We start from the raw sequence: 17,111 nt of genomic DNA, 5'->3' as shown, positions 1-17,111 counted from the left end.
AAACCAAGAAAATAATTAAGTTTTACATAGAAAATAACATAGTTTTACTACTTCTTAGACCTTTTTCTCTTCGTCCCTCTCCCTCCTTCTTGCGAAGTACTCGGTTGCTCATCATCTACATGCGACTGACATGAAACCAAATTTTGTTAACACCTTTGATTTCGAAGTATTACCAAGTATTACTATAGTATTACGAAGTATTACCTTTGATTTCTCTTGCTCTTTCACATATACTTCCAACAGTTCGATCCTTTTTTCAAGACCATCAATCTTCACCGAAATGTTATCAAACTGAGTTTTCATATCCTGCTTCATGGTCCTTAGAAGATCCACCAACTCAATATTATCTTTTCTCGGTTGTTCATTGGCGTCTATTACCTCATTCGCATCATTTTGTCCTGAACGAGTAGCCACATCGGCTGTGTACATCTCCTCCAAAAGTACAGGTAGTCCTCTACGAAGGCGCCACATCCAACTGGCAACTACAACATCATGGGTATCGTCTTCCTCAGCTTCTTCCATGATTAAATCGAGAAGAGGAATTTCTTCATCAATATGAGGGATCACACTAGCAATTGCCTGTGTAAACGACCTACTTTAGATACATTACAAACCAATTTATTCAAATGATTAATAATTTCAATGGTTAGGATGACTAACCTTTGTTGTACCAAGTGTATCACCTATATTCTTTAGAGGAAAACCTTTCTGACCGGTACTCTTAAATTTCTTCCTGCACATCCTAGGACAACTTGCATCCGCCTCAGAAATTTGGTCAATGTAAGTGTTCGCCAAAATTGGAACTGCCTCAAATAGTAAAAACTACACCACACAAAAAAAAAAAAAAAAAAAAAAATCAGCTTCACTTATAAGAAATATCAACAATGAGAAAAATTCAAATTTTAAACTAACTAACCTCCAATGGAATACAGAAACCTGGAACAGGCCATATCACATTCTCTTTATGCACGACCCCATCAAAATGCCTCATTGTATGGGAAATCTCTTCTAGCATTTTCTCGAATGATAATCTCCCCCAAGGAAAAGACACACAAAAACCTAGATCATTCACTGCTCTTACAACAAAATCATCGATACCCGCAACATCTTTCCCCGAGTCTTTTGTATGGCCTACAATGATGCTTCCTTAAAAGTAGAGAACCGCCATCTTCAACCTATCACAAGTACGATCTGGTTGCATTACCATTAGCTTTTCCCTCACATCTTGAAGTGTAATATTTTTTTTTCGTAAAAAATACTTCCTTCGAAACTCGATACCGCCGGCTTCCTTGTAATCAAGTGGATATCACCGACAATCTAATCCAGACATCAACGCATGTTCTCTCAGACCATACCGGATTGGAACACCATTCACAACAAACCATGCTTCCTTCTTTTTTTCGATTTTAGCCGTTCGAAATAAGAGCAACCACATTCCCATAAGCTTGTGGTTTGGTTCCCTTGGCATGTGGAAAATGTGCTTGAATTGTGGATGTTTCTCAAACCAATCCCTCTCAGAACTAGTCAATGGATGCTCTAATTTATCCAGCGTTTCCACAGTTTCAAAAATATGACACCTTGTCGATAGCTTGATTTTCTTGTTGTACTGACTAGGCTCAAAGTGCATACCTAAAGGTTGCATCGCTTCTATTTCCTCCTCTGATTCCTGCAACAATATCAGTTTTACATGAGTTATACCAGTTATACAACAACTAGTTGTACCAGTTCTACTAGTTCTACACCACCTAGTTGTATCAGTTCTACTAGTTCTAGTGTTCTACACCCATTAGTTGCACCAGTTCTACCAGTACTACTATATCGATTTCAAATTCCAATTCAATTCTGAAAGAATGAAACAGACTTATTGTACTTACACTTGCATCGTTGTGCTCCTCGTGCTCCCTCTCACTTTTGCTTGTACTCCTTCTCGAGTTACCTGCCGAGTTCGAACTTCTTCTTCTTCTTCTCCATCGCTTGATTCCACAGAAGTAGATCTCTCGTTATCTCTTCCTTCTTCATCATCTTCTTCTTGATTACTTGATTCCGGAGTACCGGATTTTGCATTCTCTCCTTCGTTCGCATTTTCTCTTTCGACCACCGGATTGGGTTCCTCCGAAACTCGACTTTCACTTTCTTTTGCCACCGTACTCAAAGCTCTCTCTCCTCCTACTGTCGCCGGACTCAACCCGACACACCTACTTCCGGCGAATCGAATTTTGCTTTCGAACCACCATCTCCTTGTGAGATCTTCTTCTCTTTCAAACGCTCACTCCTCCTCACACGACCCCCCCCCTTGTTTTCACCATCTTCTTACTCGATTTTTGGTTGATTGAAAGAAAACGAGAAAACCCTAGTTCTACAGTTTCACCCAAATCGATTCGGTTTCCCGAAGAAAGACGAGAGAGAGCGGTTTTAAACATAAATTTTACAGTTTTTTTTTAAAAGATACCGATTCAGTTTTTCGGGTATTAGATCCGATTTCTTTTGGTTAGACCCAGATATTCTTTGTAATTATCTTGGTTTTCTTTGGACAATAATGTAAAACACTGATTTTTTGATTTAAAAAAAAAATCAAAAAATAGACAAAAAAAGAGAGGGATTTTTGAGATTGTCAGAAATGTTTTAGGAAGTTCTGAGACGAAAACTCGACAGTGGCGAACCTATGTAGGAAATAGGTGGGTCAGCTGACCGCCCTAAATACTAAAAAACATTGTTTTTCAATGTAAATCTATGAGATATCAGTAGCAAAGTAGGTTTGTTCCCCTAGGTTGACCTCCCCAAAACCTGAGTTCGATTTTCCCTTAGTACATAATTACCACTTTTTTATACATTTTAACAGTTTCTAAGAAAAACTGACCCACCTAAATTTTTTTCCTGGGTCCACCACTGAGATCAGATGATGGAAACTGAGTTAAAAAGGGAAAAAACAAAACCACACAAGAGTGTTTTGAAGAATGGGAATAAGATGTTGTTACCGGCTCTGACTAGATGAATCAATAGCGGCGAAACCACTCCTTCCTTGTCTCGCATTTAGATTAGATTAGATTATGCAGTACAGCAGCAGGGACGGACAGGTTCATGTGTAGTATTCAAACGGCATCATTTTGACTTGATGTAAATATGTAATGTGGTTAAAACAAAACAAAAAAAATACTGTAGTAGTAAAAATCTGGTTAAATACGTGGAAAGTGGAACAATAAATGCAATATTGACCAGAGTGAATTCCTTTTTTAGTTTTTTTTGGTTAAAGTCTATTGACCAGTTGAAATATCTGCTGACGTATGATATGTCATTCTTTAATAATGTTATTTGACTGCACCAAACAAAATAAAAAACTTAAATGTGGTCTCTATTCCCCAAACTAGCCTCTTCAATAATTTTGACTAGATCTACTAAATAATCTGACGGCTGATATCCATCTCCTGGAAAACACCCCAACCGTCCAGATGCAACGGCTAGTTGCTGGGCTAAATTATCCATTTTCTTTCCTCAAATGGATATATTTATTTAAGCCCCATGCTAGCCCATTTCTTTTTTTTTTTTTTTTAATATTCCCTCTATTTTGTTTAATTTTATTTTAGTTACAGATTCGTTTTCATGTTTCCCTATTGCTCTGAAGAAATCAAATTTCTAAATCTTACTGTTAGCTAGAATATACTAACAAGGTTATGAGGACAGGGATCATACGATTTCGAATTGCAAAAATAAATAAAAGGATGAAATAAAGTAATGGAATAAAAATTAAACACCAAAAAAGGGATTTAAGTAAAGATATTTTTTTCCTTTTTTATTTTTTCTTGGAAAGATGGAAAAAAATGAACTAGCGTGGGTGACGTGGCAGTCATACCCTTGCCTTGGCACACCTCTCGCTACGCACATATAAAACAGAAGCAGCAGCTGCTGCGTGGAGAGAGAGAGAGAGAGAGAGAGATTATTGTGGGTAAAATTGTTTTCTAGGGTTTCGCTTTTTTTGAGATTTAAAGTGAGAGTTTGAAAAAGAGATTTCGATCAGAATGAGCGGAGACAACGGCGGTGGTGAGAGGCGCAAAGGCTCCGTCAAGTGGTTTGACACCCAGAAGGGCTTCGGTTTCATCACTCCTGACGACGGTGGCGACGATCTCTTCGTTCATCAGTCCTCCATCAGATCTGAAGGTTTCCGTAGCCTCGCTGCTGAAGAATCTGTCGAGTTCGAGGTCGAGACAGACAACAATGGCCGTCCCAAAGCCATAGATGTCTCTGGTCCCGACGGCGCTCCCGTCCAAGGCAACAGCGGTGGTGGTTCTTCTGGCGGTCGTGGCGGTTTCGGTGGCGGACGTGGTGGAGGCCGCGGATCTGGTGCTAGCTACGGCGGCGGTGGTGGCGGTTACGGAGGTGGACGAGGCGGTGGCCGTGGAGGGAGCGACTGCTACAAGTGTGGTGAGCCCGGTCACATGGCCAGAGACTGTTCTGAAGGCGGCGGAGGTTACGGAGGTGGTTACGGAGGAGGAGGCGGTGGTTACGGTGGCGGTGGTGGCTACGGAGGAGGAGGCCGTGGAGGAGGCGGTGGCGGTGGAAGCTGCTACAGCTGTGGCGAGTCGGGACATTTCGCCAGGGATTGCACCAGTGGCGGTCGTTAAAAGGATCGCCGGTACGACGGTAGAGAAGAGTGAATCGGTCATCTGACACATGTTGATCGGAGGATCTTAGTCTCTCGCCGTGTTCTATCTTTATCTTATTATCCGCTTTTTTGCTTATTATGATGATGGGGTCTCTCTCTGTACTCTGTCCTTGTTAGTTGTTTTTTTCTTCTTAATCTCTGGATGGTTTCGGATTATTAGGACTTATTTGGTTATGCTACTTAATGGTTTTTATTATGGTACTTGTGATGGTTGAGATGCTTGCTACTACTTCTGCTCTGTTTCAAGTGTTCATATGCAAAAAGTTATTCTGGGTTTAATTTGTTTATCTGAATCATTCGAGTCGTGAGAACTGATAATTTTTTTTTTAAGGTTGGATCTTTTTTATTGTTCATGGATACTATTAAATTGATAAGAATAAGATCTCGTCGTGCCCCATAGATACAAAATCTATTTTTTGCGTATGGATGCAGTAAATGGCATTTAGTTCATAGGCATTGTTTGGAATTTAATATCCGTGCTGCAGTCTCCATCAGGAGAGGACTAGTCAATTCTGGATGAAATCTTTTTCTCTAGAGTCTAAAACGCCACCGTTTTTTCTTCATGATCAAACACACACACCCGTATTTTACTGTAGCTAGAGACGATTCGGATTGGATTAGTAAAACTAAAAAAAAAAAGCAGATATGGGAAGATTTTTAGATCTGTGGTTTGTTTGTTGCTACCTTGGAAATCGGAGTGCTCTCTGCTCTCTCTATAAAAGAATTAAAAAAAAACATAAGCATGTTTTGAGGTCCACACACAAAACCCCACGTGCGCACCGCTTAATGGAGGAGGTACCAGAAAACCGGTTTATTATTGGGATTCATTAACCCAGTAAGTTATCGGTTCAATTTTGATTTGGTTCTCTTTTTTTTTTGCTTTTCAAGTTTCTTCGATTTTTATCCACCGCCGCTCTTTAATTTTCTCAAGTAAAGTTGCAGTCGCTTTACTCATTCGAGCTTCTACTTTAGAGAGAGAGAGAGAGAGAGAGAGAGAGAGTCCACCATTTTAGAGATGATGATGATGAATCGAATCCTCTTGTTTATGATTCTGGGTTTTTTCATATCTCTTTCAGGTAATTTAATTACGTTTCTTTGTTGGGTTCAATAATTCTTAACGACTTGTTTTTGTATTTTTACCTTTTTTTTTTATTGGATTGGCAGAAGTAGAGTCGATTTCGTTCAAGATCACAAACCGTTGCCGGAACACGATTTGGCCCGGTTTGCTCTCCGGCGCCAACTCTGCCCCGCTCCCCACTACCGGCTTTCGTCTCTCCCGAGGAAAATCCAAGACCGTCGCTATACCATCGTCATGGTCCGGTCGTCTCTGGGCACGAACCTTATGTTCCCAAGATCGTGCTTCTGGTTCTTTCCTCTGCTTAACCGGCGACTGCGGCTCAGGAAAGGTTGAATGTTCCGGCTCCGGTGCTAAACCACCCGCGACGCTCGCCGAGTTTACTCTCAACGGCACCGGAGGACTTGACTTCTACGACGTCAGCCTCGTCGACGGCTACAACCTCCCCATGCTTATCTTGCCCAAGAAAATCGTTGTGGGAGGCTGCGGAGCCACAGGGTGTCTCGTCGACTTGAACGACGCGTGTCCCAGAGACTTAAAGCTGGTGGCGCGTGGGAAAAGAAACGGTGTGGCTTGCCGTAGCGCGTGCGAGGCATTCGGCGATCCAAGGTATTGCTGTAGTGACGCGTACGCTACGCCGGACACGTGTCAGCCTTCGGTTTACTCGCTCTTCTTTAAGCATGCGTGCCCGCGAGCCTACAGCTATGCTTATGACGATAAGACCAGCACTTACACTTGCGCCACCGGAGCTGATTACTTCATCATCTTCTGTCCTCCGCCGTATACAAGGTTTGATAAATTGACTCTGAGAGATGTTTCTTGTCATTAGATGTTTCTGTTGATTATTATGGACTCTAGCTAGTTTAGTTAGTAGATCGTTATGATTGGTACTAGTACAAGGTTAGATAAATTGAGTTTCTTGTCATTATATGATTTGGAATCTATGCTGAGCCACTGTTGATTATTATGGACTCTAGCTAGTTTGTTACTTGATCGTTATGATTGGATTGGTACTAGTGTTTTAGACTAGTGTTTTAGTGATTTGGATTGAGGGTAGCTGTTGGATTGTTGCGTTCAATAAAGATGGAACTGAGGAGCTCTATTATTGAAAATGTACAGAAGTGTTATGAGCTTAGCAAGTGTTGATACGGGTGTTCTTTGCAGTGAGAAGCTATTAGGATCGAGGAAAGATGGGGCAACTCTGCCGCTAGTAAACAAGAGCATGATACATTTGCCGCATCCTCGCAGCAGCTGAGCCGCCTCTGTATTTGTATAAGGTCCTTTTTTACATCCGGTCTGTGGTGCTACACACGGCTACTTGCATTTGTCTGTTGAAGTTGCTAATTGTTTTCATTTCCTCTTTCTTGTTGTACGTAGATAGCAAATTCATGTGTAGAAAATTTTCATTACGGTAATACCAAGGTAGAAGCAAATTGTAAATCTCCTCTTGTTTTTTTACACTGATTTCGTCATTCAAAAATTTACCCAAAAGTTGTTGTTCCTGTCATCTGCTCTTTCGTTCAATCATAAGATAGAAGAAACCCATCTTGTGATTGTGAACTGGTGATTTAAGAAAATGAAAATAACAGTTAAAATAATACTATTTGATTAACGGATTAAGCCACTAAAATAGTCCCACTAGCCCATTTGCAGGCTCGCTCGTCTGCAAAACCAAGGTTCTGTACCAAAACTATTCTCCTATACCAAAGTTAAGTTACTCCCTGCAGTTTAAAACACCAAATTAACCCACCTATCTTGTTCAATTGTCCTTTTTTTTGGTCAGCAACAAAAAGATTTGCCTTCTATTCTCCCCAGTAGATTGGGTATAGTTGTTATTCAAACAACGGATAAACAAAACTGTTAATATTGCTTGTCTGATGCATCAGTAAGTGTTGCTCTTTATTTTTTGGCACAATGATCAATATATAAAGAAAAAACTCAGGCTTTGGAGACTAGAAAGTTTTCGAAAAATGCCCATGTTTAGTTTTGTCGTTTAGCTCGGCGAAGTTTATAATCTTGACAAGATTTAGGAGTCAAAGCCTCTTTGACTCACTCAGCCAGGCTCAGCTCTCAATGGTTTATTGGCATGGGTAACGCGCTCTCACTCTCTCTCCTAAAGACAGAAGAGAGTTTTTTTTTTTTTTTTTTGATCAAAAAGACAGAAGAGAGTTATTCTCTGTATTTTGGCATATATCTTCCGGCTGTGTTCCTTCCAGGTGTCACTATCTCTGTACATACATCGTCACATTTTTCATACATGATTAATCAACGGTCAAGACTCAAAATATAGTAGCCCCCAGGAACACTAACTACACCCTTAAACCCTTAGATAATCCTTTTAATTAGAAAGAAACAAGAAAGACATTTTTACTTTTTATTATATAGAAAGAGCGGTTTAATTTCTCCTTGGGGCTTGGCGAAAAAAAACTGGAATATCTCAAAGAAATGTGGAGCGTGGAACCCTTTAATTACGTGCGTAATGTCACATCAAACAAAATATAATAAAAAATAAATAAAGATGCTTTTTGTTCACATAGGTCCCACTTATCATCCCCAAAGCTTTGTCATTTTTTAAAAGGGGCCCATTTTCACAACTATACGGGCCGAGTTTTAAAGCCCAAATCAACACGTTCGTTCGTGTGGGTCTTTAATCATTATTAGTAAAATAATTTATTACATTCGTCGTCTATGACTCATGGATTTTTCTTGTTTATGTAACAAATAAATCAAGAAAGATATAAAAGATAACCCACACGCAAATCTCCTACTCGATCATCAAGACTAAAAATACAGCATTGTCATCACATGATTTTACACAAAACTGAAAACAAAATTTTGTATGTATACAACTTTAAGGTAAACGGACATGAAAATAATGAAGATATCCATTTTGGTGGGGGTCCTATATCCATTCATCCTTTTGTAAAAAAAATTTGTTTTGAATTCTTTAATAATTGCAGAAGAGTAATTTTGTCAGGCATAGAGCCCAGTGAACACTTTAGTACTAAATAAAATAAAATCAAAAAAAAAAAAGGAACAAAAACAACATATCATCACTTCACTTCGACCAAATTTAGCCATCTCATTCGTAATCTTTACTCTATTATCTCTCATCTTCTTTTTCCCAACAAAAAAAAAACAAAATAAGACTTCACTTTTGCGTTTAGATTCAGATCAAGAACAGTGAGAAAGAACAAGAAGACGAAGAAGAAGAACAATCTCATGGATCTTTCTTCTCCTAGCGGCTCTTCCACTCTCACATTGAGCTTCCTAGTTCTGCTCTTAGCTTCCACTGGTATTTAAAATCAAACTCTTTAAACTCGTTTCAAAGTTTCATTTTTTATTTGTTTCTCTTTGTTTTTTTTTTTACTGATATGGTTTCCATTTTAAGGTACTCATGGCTCAACATTCACATTCGCTAATCGGTGCGGCTACACCGTATGGCCTGGAATCCTGGCGAATGCTGGCTCTCCTACTCTCTCCACCACCGGATTCGAGCTCCCTAAAGGCACCTCTCGCTCTCTCCAAGCCCCCACCGGCTGGTCCGGTCGGTTCTGGGCTCGTACCGGTTGCAAGTTCGACGGTTCCGGCTCCGGTACTTGCACAACCGGAGACTGCGGCTCTAACCAAGTCGAATGCGTCGGACTCGGCGCCGCTCCGCCTGTAACCCTCGCTGAGTTCACCCTAGGCACCACCGGCGGAGACGATTTCTACGACGTTAGCCTCGTCGACGGTTACAACATCCCGATGATCGTGGAAGTTGCCGGTGGATCTGGGCAGTGCGCTTCTACGGGTTGCACTTCGGATATAAACACGCAGTGCCCTGCTGAGCTGCGTTTCGGCGACGGAGACGCTTGTAAAAGCGCGTGTGAAGCGTTTCGGAGTCCGGAGTACTGTTGTAGCGGCGCGTATGCTACACCTTCTACTTGTAGGCCTTCCGTTTACTCGCAGATGTTCAAAGCCGCTTGTCCTCGCTCCTACAGCTACGCTTACGATGATGCTACCAGCACTTTCACTTGCGCCGGTGGTGATTACACCGTCACGTTTTGTCCTTCTTCCCCTAGGTATTATATTATTAGTCTTTTTTGATTTCCCACAATTTCTGGTTTTTTTGCTTTCTTTTGAGTAAAAATTGAAACTTTTTATGAGTTAATGGGTTTCGTAATAATTAATCTTAGGATCTTGCTTTTTAATTTAGTTTAATTTTATAATCCTACGTATTAGTGAAAGATTTTGGGTTAAGTGTTTTTTCTTTGTCGTTGGAAAAGCCGATGTTTGTTTCTCTTCTTTTCATAAACCATTGTTTTATTTAAGGCAATAAGATTCTCTTTTGTGTTGTCAAGAACCATTAGTTTAATTGTGTGAAATCGCAAGTTGAAAGATTTTTGACGTTACCAATCATTTTTTTGTGTCTAAAACAGTCAGAAGTCGACGAGCTACTCTCCTCCAGTGTCAGACTCGTCGACGACCTCACAAGGTTCGGATACGGGTTACGAGGGTCAGGGTCAACAAACTCAAGGTCAGGGTCAACAGACTCAAGGTCAGGTTCAGGGTTCTTCTGTGTACGGGTCTCAGGGAACTGGGTCGGAGATGGGTACGGGAGAGACTATGCTACAGGACGGGTCATGGATGGCTGGTTTGGCCATGGGAGACTCTAGCAGATCAGCCTGCGCTTCACTGGCTATGCTACTCGTCGCGTTTACTTTCCCCTTTATTTTCTCGTAGCATTATCGTCTTAGGTTTCTCTGTAGTAGTTTTGTTAGCATTTTGCCTTGTTTAGTTGTTCTGTTGATTCTCAATGTTTTTTTTCGCTTTAAGACTGCAACAATTTGGTGTTTTAGGGTTTTGCATTTGTAGCTTTGTCGTGTGTGCGTGTGTTCTTGTTTCATCTGTCTTTTGAAGATGGTTCATGTTCGAAATTGTGAGATATGTTTTTGTGATATAATGATTTTTTAGGGTTTAGTCGAGATCTAGAGCGCCAAAGTAAGTACTATTTTCCATTTAAGCTAACTTCAAATTTATTGTCTGGATAATGGTAGGTTTGTGTCTTTAATTCCTAGAGAGTAACATTTAAGTTCATGATAATGTCGTCAGAGCCAAGATGGGGCTCACTGATAATGGCTGTGTGTGTGATATGAATGATTCCACTTTAGCTTTTTCAAGTTACTTTGCAGGGATTTTTATGTTTGATTTGATGTCTCTTATATACTACAGTATGTCACAAAATTTATGTAAAAATAGTTTTCCCACGCCACAAAGTCTCGTCCCTCCCTCCTTTTTGACCTGTTGTTTCTTTACTTTTGTCCCCACTCCCCACCAGTACATTCAGTTCGAATATTTGCTAGCGAAAATAAATATTCATTTACCACATTTATATACTTTTTTTTGTAAAAAGTATGATTCCCACCGTAAAATCTTAAGAGATAATCTAATACATAGAGGTTAGGTTAGATTTGAAGCCTAACATGTTTGGTCTCAGGGCTTCGAGATAACGAGAAAGACGTATTAACCGTTTTACCTTGGTATACGATGCCAACTCTATACTCTCCCAAAAAACCGTGGAAACTTGATGTACCATGGTCGTCTGTTGTCGCCTTAACCTCACCGGTCTTCCATTCTATAAGCTTTTGATCGACCACGTCTCCAGCTAGAAGGTTCCTGAACTTATCGTCCGTAAGGCACATTTCGTAACACCCGTATGGATGCAGTGCCGTCCATAGCATTATACCATTCACCGATGGGTGTGAGAATCCTTCACGTAACACTTGTTCCAAATAAATCGCCTGAAAACATTACCAAGCTCCTGTTACTAATCTATGTTATGCATGTTCAATTCAACCGGATAAATTAAACCGCACAAAATTGTAACCATAACCGGATGCAAATTGCGGGAGTTACATCAAACAGAATTAAACCGGAAATAACCAAGTATGTGACCTGAGTGCGGTGGTCGAGGCTGTTGCTGATATCAATCTCTGTGAGCCAGATCGGGAGCTGGAGCGTAGCCAGTTTATCGAGAATGGCTCTCATCAACGCCACGTTAGGCGTCGTGAAGTGACCCTCGAGCCCGATTCCGTCCATCTGTACGCCGTCGTACCGTTGGAGCTCTCTCACCCTCGCGATGTATTCGTCAACCGTCGACCTCTCGTCGCTACAAGTCTCCACCACGTTGAAATCATTCAGGAACAGAGTCGCCAGCGGATCAATCTCACGCGCCGCCGCGAAAAACCCGTAGGACGCGTTCTTGCCGAGTCGGGTCTCGTAGAAGTCGAAGTGAAGCATCTCGTTGCTCACGTCCCAGTGCACGAACTCTCCTCTGTACCGAGTCATTAGACTCCTGATACGCCCGTTAACCGCCGACCGGAGATCTTCTCCGGTTAGGTTACGAACCCAGTTGGGAGTGTATTTGGGATCTTCCCAAAAGATGTTATGGCCGCGAGCGATGATCCTGTTGGCTCTGACGAAACTCATCATCTGATCAGCGAATGTGTAGTTGAGCTTGCCTTGATCAGGCTCCGTCGCGTACCATTTCAGCTCGTTTTCAAACACCGTAGCGTCGAATCTCTTGACGAACCACTCCTACATAAAAAAAACAGTATCCGTTTCAAGAAACAGAGAGGTTTCAAGAAAATGTCTGATACAGAGGCGTGAGAGTGGCTTACTTGGTAAGGAAGGTTTCCGAGGATAGTTTTGGAGATGGCAGATCCAATGGGGAAGTCTTTAGTGATCTGCTCTACTGTCACCGTCGCTCCTTCAACGCTCCCTCCTTTTTCGTCGGACACGTGAATCGTCACCGCTCGTTTTCTCACCTGAAATATTTAAGGGAAACACGTAAAGAATCATGTAGGCAGTTTCCGATTTCCATGTTAGAAAATTAGTAGTGTAGTTTACGGTATTAATGAAGTAATCTTGGCTGTTCCTCCATTGTTCTTGCGTGAAGGGCTGAAGAGAAGCACTCGCCACTTGTAATTGCACTTTACCATCGTCGTCTGATGCCTGCACTACCAGACACTTAATTAATATTGTGATCATCTAATCACATGTTTTGATTATAGATAGAATCTAGGATCTACCTCAAAGAAGAGGATGGATAGGTTAGAAGGAGAATTAAGAAGGAAGCCGCCTTTGAGGAAAGACCAGCAACCATGTTTTGCAGATACAGAACCGACGCAGTTTAAAGTGGTGTTGTCTGTTCTCAGCCTTGCTCTTACACGAGCTGATGCAGCACCAGCCTCTATCTTCACCCAAACTGTTGTTCATCAGTCTCAAAATCAGTCACATTCATTCATATATGCTAACGTACTTATATCATTGTAGCGAAAGAATGAAATGCTTAACTGGAGAAGCAATAGATGGTGTTCTGCGTGAGATTTTGCAATATGTAAGCTGGTGTGTAACGAGCACCAACGTCTGTGAGAGTGTCTCTCCCTGAGACGGAAGGTCTTTCGTCCTTGAGCATTCCTCCATTGTAAAGTGGCTTCTCTGCTTCTGCTTTACACTGCTCATAACCGTTAAAATTCACATATTCATTATATCTATGTGCACTTATTATGTATATAGAAAATTGAAAATAGTTTCTTTAAAACCTCTGTATAGGCAGTGGAGTCGTAGAAAGGTCCATCTGTACACGAAGAATACCAAACATCACCAAGCGTAAATATTGTATATGTATAGTAAATGCAATAATATATACTTGTATGAGTACCATATGATGAAGAAGCAAGAGTATTGAAGGCGGTGAAGAGAGAAAGGGCCCAGAAGATGAAAGCATACATCGAAGAATGTTGAAAGATTCAAAACAAAAACACAAAATCTTGAGATAGAGAAAGGAAAACAAGAGAAATTAGGTGGGATGAAACCAACTGCCCTGATATGGTTGGATGGGTGGTTAGGCCAATCTCTATTTGGGAGAGTTACATTCAGAGAGGGAACAACATGTCAGAACACACTGAACCTATTGAGTGAGTTCACGTGATGATGTTGTTATACGCGAAGTTGGTTTTGTAACATGTGAAGTCGTGCTTTTATGTATATAAAGAGCTACTAGTGTGCCACGGGTTGATGCTTTGGTTGCAAGTTTTCTACCCTATTCCGTACCATTTTGGCTCTAAATGGCTGTAGTTTTCGGGATACCTTTTTAGCTTCTAGTGTTTTTTTTTTGGTTTTTAGTTACATTTTAATTAGTAAGAAACTTGAATGGTGGTTTTAATTAGTCTTGGATTTATTTCCTTGAAAACTCAAGTTATATGGATTCTAGTTTCTAATAAGGTCATAAAAAACAAAACCAAAAAAGTGTTATACAATATGATATACACCATTGAAGGCTTAAGTTGTCTTTTGTGGGTGTGTTGTCTATGTGAAAAGAAAACTCTCACGCGTGCAAAACGCAATCACACGCTCGAGCTCACGCCACGCCACGTATTTATGAATTAGTAGGACCATCTCACCTTGCATGCGACGTATGGGCTTTAATAAGATTCATTGGGTTCAGAGAAGTCTATTATCATTGGGCTTCGAAGAAAGCCCGTTTCAATATCTCCGAGGGTGTGATTATTGTTTTTTTTTTCTTCCTCAAAATTTCATATTTGTATAATGCATAAGAGAGATTATATACTATATACTAATTATTTTGATGCCGATGAAGATAATAATATTAATGATCTTTGAACGGTAAATACTATACAAAATAAAAATTGTAAAACTTGTGGTGGCGGCGAGATCTTGATTGAATCATCTTCGCTTCGCCGCTTGGGCGGTGATCGTCGTCATCGTCACTAGTTACTGTGATTAATTATTAAAAAAAAAAAAAAAAAATTGCAAAATCGAGTATCGTCGTCTTCTGCTTCCTTCTCCACTATCTAACTCAGGCGGAGCTTTTTTACTCTTCCTCTCTCACTCTTTGGACGACCATGGCGGCGGACGACGGCGACCCCTCAAAATTCGCTGCAATTTACGACTCATCCTCTCCGTCGCACCCTCTTCTCTCAAAACCCTCCACGTCCGCTCTCGATTCTCCTCGTCGAAGTGATCCCGAGTCCGACCCAACTCAGTTCCTTCAGATCTCATACAATTTTGGCCCCAGACCTTTCAAGGACATCCCTTTCCTACTTCTCTTCGATCTTCTCGTCCTCTCCACCTTTGCTTTTGGTATCTTCTCCGTTTTCCATAGAAACAGCGATTACGGTAGCTCCTCTTCTTCCTTCACCTACGATATCACCTCTTCCTCCTGCGTCAAAAACTCCACCTTTGGGAATAATGCTTCTTCGAGTGTCATGTACGGTTTGCTTTCTTCGTCTGATTCAGTCTTTGAGAAGAATTTGATCTGGACCCTTGTTGTAACGCTCATTTTAAGCGCGCCCTTTTGTTTTAGTGTCCTGCTTTTGCTTAAACACTACACTAAGCAGATCGTTTATGCTTGTTTGCCTCTCTTTGTCCTTTTCCCCATCTTTTTCAATGTCTATTGGTTTGTCGCTTGTACTCTTAGCTCTTCTTGTAGTCACTCCCTCCCTCTAGCTTACAGAATACTTGTCCTAGTCTTCGTTTTCTTAGTCATCGGGATCATTGTCTGGATCATTGTAGCTAATTGGCACAGAATTGAGCTCACCATCCAAATCATCGGTGTTGCGTCCGATGCATTGTCCAAAAACTTGAAGCTTTTTCTTGTCTTGCCATTGCTCACTCTCGGGTTAGTGGTGTATTATGCACCCATTGTGGTGTTCTTGGTGTTTGCAAGGTTTAATGGCAATTTTGTGCCGCGGGAGTTGGATGGTGATTACTTTTGTGAGTGGAAGGAAGATTCTTGGGTTCCTGCGTATTACGCGCTTGCCATTTTGACGATGCTCTGGTCTCTTGCTGTAATGGTGGAAATGCAAGTGTATGTGATAAGTGGAGCTATTGCTCAATGGTATTTCTCCAAGGAAGACTCAATCCCTAAAAAATGCATCCGGAGTTCTTTGAGGTGATTCGCCGCCACTTCATTGTCTCTTTTATTCTTGTTGTCAATGATTTTGCTGTGCACTTTTTTTTACTGTCAATGGTGCTCTTAGTTGGAATATATGCTTGTGTGATCTCGGGAATTCTTTGCTTTGAGGTTTCTTAGTTGTGTTTCCTCGTGAAGTATACGTCTTGGTTCAGTCCTCACATCCAAAGTATTCAGTGATTCTAGGTCATAGTATTCATAGTCTAGGCTTTATGGAATGGATACAATCCATCATCTTATCTCGTTTGCTACTTAAAATGTGAAAGTTTCGATAAACAGTGGTATTTTCTGAAGGAGATTATAGTCAAATTTGCACTTGTCTCAAACAACCTGTTGCGGTTTCTCTTAAAGCGTGTGTGATTCTTACTCTTTTCTTTCATAATTCTATACTCTTTCAGGAACGCATTTGGTCAATCCTTTGGTACAATATGTGTATCAGGACTTCTCATCTGCATTGTTCGTGTGGTCCGGGCAATTGTGGACAATGCAAGAGAAGAGAACCCACAAGGCATGGTGAATTTGGTTCTCCGTTGCTGCGCAAACGCATTACTCGGAGCACTAGACTATCTCAACAAGTTCACCATCAACTTTGCAGCAATAACAGGCGAAGCCTATTGCACCTCTGCGAAAATGACTTACGAGCTGTTAAGACGCAACCTACTGTCAGCTGTTTTTGTTGAAACAGTTTCCACCAGAATCCTAACCGGAATTGTCTCTGTCCTCTCAGCCGCATATGCAGTCGCGGTAAGTATTAATAGCATCTGCTTCTCACCAACCAAACATATAGAATAATAGTGTTAATATAGTTTTTTTGGGGTATGATGAAAAGCAGACATGGGGAGTTCTGAGAGGAGTGAGCAACCTGGGAAAAGATTCGTACTTGGTGGCTATACTGGCATGGGTCTTACTGATAGTGATCTTGGCGTTCTTTGTACATGTTCTAGAAGATGTGATAGACACAATATATGTATGTTACGCGATAGATCGAGACAAAGGGGATGTATGTAAGCAGGAAGTTCACGAAGTATATGTTCACTTGCCAATCAGCAGAAGCACAAGATCGCCTCTGATCCCAAATGCACTTTAATGCATAGGATAACATGACATGATCCAACGTTACTGCTTGTTGTATTTGTTTTTTTTCTGTCTTTTTTTTTTCTACACACTATTGTAAATTCTCCAGAGTAGAGAGAGTGAATCTGGTGGAACTGTGTTCTTTGGTTGCGGGGTTTATATTGACGTTTTTGTAGAGTTATTGGGGTAATCTTGAATAATAATAAAAAATTAGGAATTTATACATTTATCCGTGAGGCGGTCTGGTTTCTATCTTTTACTTATTTAGAAAATGTCAACTTGTATTGCTAATTTATCAAAAAGAGCCAATGTAAGTAATGTGGTGA

The 17,111-nt window shown here is 40.8% G+C and overlaps 5 protein-coding genes and 1 pseudogene across 6 annotated transcripts; 4 read left to right on the top strand and 2 right to left on the bottom strand.

Annotated features, from left to right (window-relative positions):
- Positions 1 to 639: 639 nt before the first annotated feature.
- Positions 640 to 2,082, bottom strand: LOC147933487 (uncharacterized protein At3g43530-like; annotated as a pseudogene).
- Positions 2,083 to 3,823: 1,741 nt separating this feature from the next.
- On the top strand, positions 3,824 to 4,936 carry LOC104720783 (cold shock protein 2). The gene has a single exon (XM_010438668.3). It carries the CDS (start codon positions 4,014 to 4,016, stop codon positions 4,614 to 4,616), a length of 603 nt encoding a protein of 200 aa, XP_010436970.1. The 5' UTR covers positions 3,824 to 4,013; the 3' UTR covers positions 4,617 to 4,936.
- A 135-nt stretch (positions 4,937 to 5,071) lies between these two features.
- On the top strand, positions 5,072 to 7,223 carry LOC104720782 (thaumatin-like protein 1b). Of its 2 annotated transcripts, none has more exons than XM_087471394.1 (3): positions 5,072 to 5,733; positions 5,822 to 6,521; positions 6,897 to 7,223. In XM_087471394.1, exons 1-3 carry the CDS (start codon positions 5,673 to 5,675, stop codon positions 6,985 to 6,987), a joined length of 852 nt encoding a protein of 283 aa, XP_087327520.1. In that variant the 5' UTR covers positions 5,072 to 5,672; the 3' UTR covers positions 6,988 to 7,223. The 2 variants fall into 2 exon arrangements, with proteins under 2 accessions (XP_087327520.1, XP_087327519.1); XM_087471393.1 differs by having other exon boundaries at positions 5,564 to 5,733; positions 6,852 to 7,223.
- Positions 7,224 to 8,606: 1,383 nt separating this feature from the next.
- On the top strand, positions 8,607 to 10,699 carry LOC104720781 (thaumatin-like protein 1). The gene is made up of 3 exons (XM_010438663.3): positions 8,607 to 9,027; positions 9,124 to 9,796; positions 10,154 to 10,699. Exons 1-3 carry the CDS (start codon positions 8,955 to 8,957, stop codon positions 10,455 to 10,457), a joined length of 1,050 nt encoding a protein of 349 aa, XP_010436965.1. The 5' UTR covers positions 8,607 to 8,954; the 3' UTR covers positions 10,458 to 10,699.
- Positions 10,700 to 11,069: 370 nt separating this feature from the next.
- LOC104720780 (endo-1,4-beta-xylanase 5-like) lies at positions 11,070 to 13,949 on the bottom strand. Its single transcript, XM_010438661.3, has 8 exons — positions 13,438 to 13,949; positions 13,319 to 13,353; positions 13,071 to 13,230; positions 12,806 to 12,981; positions 12,624 to 12,728; positions 12,395 to 12,541; positions 11,670 to 12,311; positions 11,070 to 11,515 (listed from the first exon to the last, which is right to left on the bottom strand). Exons 1-8 carry the CDS (start codon positions 13,505 to 13,507, stop codon positions 11,180 to 11,182), a joined length of 1,671 nt encoding a protein of 556 aa, XP_010436963.1. The 5' UTR covers positions 13,508 to 13,949; the 3' UTR covers positions 11,070 to 11,179.
- A 391-nt stretch (positions 13,950 to 14,340) lies between these two features.
- On the top strand, positions 14,341 to 17,010 carry LOC104720779 (uncharacterized). Its single transcript, XM_010438660.3, has 3 exons — positions 14,341 to 15,690; positions 16,110 to 16,455; positions 16,544 to 17,010. The coding sequence occupies exons 1-3, from the start codon at positions 14,642 to 14,644 to the stop codon at positions 16,796 to 16,798; spliced, it is 1,650 nt and encodes a 549-aa protein (XP_010436962.1). The 5' UTR covers positions 14,341 to 14,641; the 3' UTR covers positions 16,799 to 17,010.
- Positions 17,011 to 17,111: the final 101 nt, after the last annotated feature.

This window comes from Camelina sativa, chromosome 11 (assembly GCF_030686135.1).
Source record: "Camelina sativa cultivar CO46 ecotype springtype chromosome 11, ASM3068613v1".
NCBI classification, from domain to species: domain Eukaryota; kingdom Viridiplantae; phylum Streptophyta; class Magnoliopsida; order Brassicales; family Brassicaceae; genus Camelina; species Camelina sativa.
This window is presented reverse-complemented; position numbering and strand designations above follow the sequence as displayed.